The 2,500-nt window shown below is 33.5% G+C and overlaps 1 protein-coding gene across 1 annotated transcript in view; it reads left to right on the forward strand.

The window, feature by feature from the left end:
* Positions 1-2,058: 2,058 nt before the first annotated feature.
* Positions 2,059-2,500, forward strand: part of LOC113817855 (phospholipid-transporting ATPase ABCA3) — a gene marked incomplete at its 5' end in the record, with an annotated part of 18,028 nt that continues 17,586 nt past the window's right edge. Inside the window, 2 exon segments of the mRNA XM_070131355.1 lie at positions 2,059-2,229; positions 2,336-2,458. Of these exon segments, the coding sequence (XP_069987456.1) occupies positions 2,059-2,229; positions 2,336-2,458 (294 nt within the window).

Genomic DNA, 2,500 nt, shown 5'->3' on the forward strand with positions numbered 1-2,500 from the left:
CCATACCTGTAAATGCATACCTTGCTATACTCATTTCATCATAAAAAAAAATATTGGTTGGAGATAATTCATGGATTGTTTTTGCATATTATAAAGTATATGATAGCACTTTGTCTCATATCATTTTAACCTTGCCCCCAAAAAGTAAGATAAAAAAAAAAAAAATGATCCTCTTTAGTACATCCAAGCAGTTGTAATTTTTCCCTGATTTACCTAAGAAATTTTCTTGTGGTAGATCTATCCTATGCTAAGGCTGTGTAAATAGAATTTTTAAAATTTTCCTTTGTTTTTTTGGGGAGGACTGATTGACATAGGGACTACTAATTTTTCAGCATTAATTAATCTTTATTTTTAGATTTATTCCAAAATTCAAAAATTGGCTTTTAATGTCCTCAGCACTGATGACCTAGGGAAAGCAACAGACTGCATTTGAATCGCACAACTATGACTGCTGGGATATACCGAAGCTTTTGTATCAAAATTCAGAGAGAAACTGTTGGGAATTTGGATGCTTGCCAAAGTTCATTATCTGTTATTTTTCGCTAAACCTAATGATGTTATATCTATATGAAAAAAAGTTTATTTAGTGTACTTTGTGATGTAATGATTACCAGTCCAATTAAAGTTATTATTTTCAATAGGGACCTATGTTTCTTTGTTTTGTTTGTTTGTTTGTTTTCTGGATATAAAAGAAGATATTTCTGTCTAAAAAGTTTAATAAATGCATCAATCATAAAAACTAATATAGACATGATAAAACTTTTTTTTTTTTTCTTCTATTTGAAAATCTGATTTTGAAGAAATTGAGAACTGTGGATGGGAATAACAGTGCAAAATCATACTAGTTATAAAGATCTAATATGAATACAACATGACAGTTCAATTTTGGGAATTATAGAAGCATGTTGATGAAGTACATGGAATTCGAGACACCAAAGTAGTTCAATTTTTTCCATGCTCCACATGGGGGAGATGGGCATTGACTTTTTATATAAAGGAATAAGATGTATTTTAGGTCTTCCTATCAGGCCATTTTCTTTAATGATTTACAAAGTAATACTTTTCATAGGGAGTGTAAAGTTGGTGTTTAGTCATTTTCACCCATTATCTTTACTGAGAAGTGCATAAAAAATCATCAGACACCTAGGTGTGGTTGGATATTAACATATTTATGGTACCTATAACCTACGGTAACGTCGACACATAATATTTTTTATCAGAACCACACAAAAAGGATGCAGTAGCTCTTTCAACACTAGAGAAAGTGTGTGTACAAGAACAAGTTTAAAATTCCTTATAGTTTTTATTTCGGAGCGGGTATTACTGTGTACTATCATCTTCAACATGAAATAATTGGTATCTCGCCTATATCTCCGAAGTTCAAAGATCAGACTTATTGATGCCCCTCACATTGAAGTACTATTTTCAGCAGAAAACAACCTTTAAAATCAGATCAGATTTGCCGATGCTGAAATGTACCAACAGTTTGAGCCAAACCAAAATATAAAACCAAAATCATAATTTATATGGCTATTTTCATACATTAGTGCTTTGTACTGGGTATACATACAGATCCTTTCATACGCTACAACATATTACCAGAGAGACTTGATGGAAGGCATATTTCATGTGTATAAGTACACAAAACTTATTTTAGATAGCTTTCGCAAAATATTTCGGCATAAATCACTGATTTTTTTTTTTTTTTCTGATATTGGTTTAAAAGTGTTCTCTGAACAGTCATGAACTCATATCTATGTGCAATTATCAAATGCCATATGCAAGATTGCAACAAGCCACATAGGTGTACCGGGCCCATATTTGCTGCATACCTTCTCTACGTGTTTGAGGTTCTTGCTTGTGCTGTCCAAGAAATAACTGGAGCTGAGTTTTGATAGTCATTTGGTAGTGTCTTCATTCTTGTACTTATACAGTTGGCTAACTAACTCCATTTGACCCCCTAATTTCCACCTTCACTTCCCTCCCCAATGGACGATCCCCTTATAAAATACAATATTCAAGTCATTCCTTTTACTGAAAATATGCATATTGTTTTAGTGGAGGGAACAAGAGGAAGTTAAGCACTGGTGTAGCACTGGTAGGTGACCCTCCCTTGGTACTGCTTGATGAGCCAACTTCAGGGATGGACCCTGTAGCAAGACGTGTTCTCTGGGATGTGCTGACTTCTGTTCGAGATGCTGGTAGGAGCATAATTCTAACATCACACAGGTAAGCTTGGTAGACAGATGTGAAATTGATGATATTCATGATAATAAAAAAAAATCATATTTTGTGTGTGTTCTCTATTAATCAAATGTTATCATTCACATTCCAGTATGGAAGAGTGTGAAGCATTGTGTACAAGGTTAGCTATTATGGTAAATGGCAAGTTTTGCTGTTTAGGTTCTCCACAACACCTCAAGAGCAAGTTTAGTGAAGGATACTCAATAATCATCAGGTATTTCAGTTTTTCATGCAATTTTTAATTCTATTACTCTTC

The sequence above is a fragment of the Penaeus vannamei genome, chromosome 16, assembly GCF_042767895.1.
Source record: "Penaeus vannamei isolate JL-2024 chromosome 16, ASM4276789v1, whole genome shotgun sequence".
Lineage (NCBI taxonomy): Eukaryota > Metazoa > Arthropoda > Malacostraca > Decapoda > Penaeidae > Penaeus > Penaeus vannamei.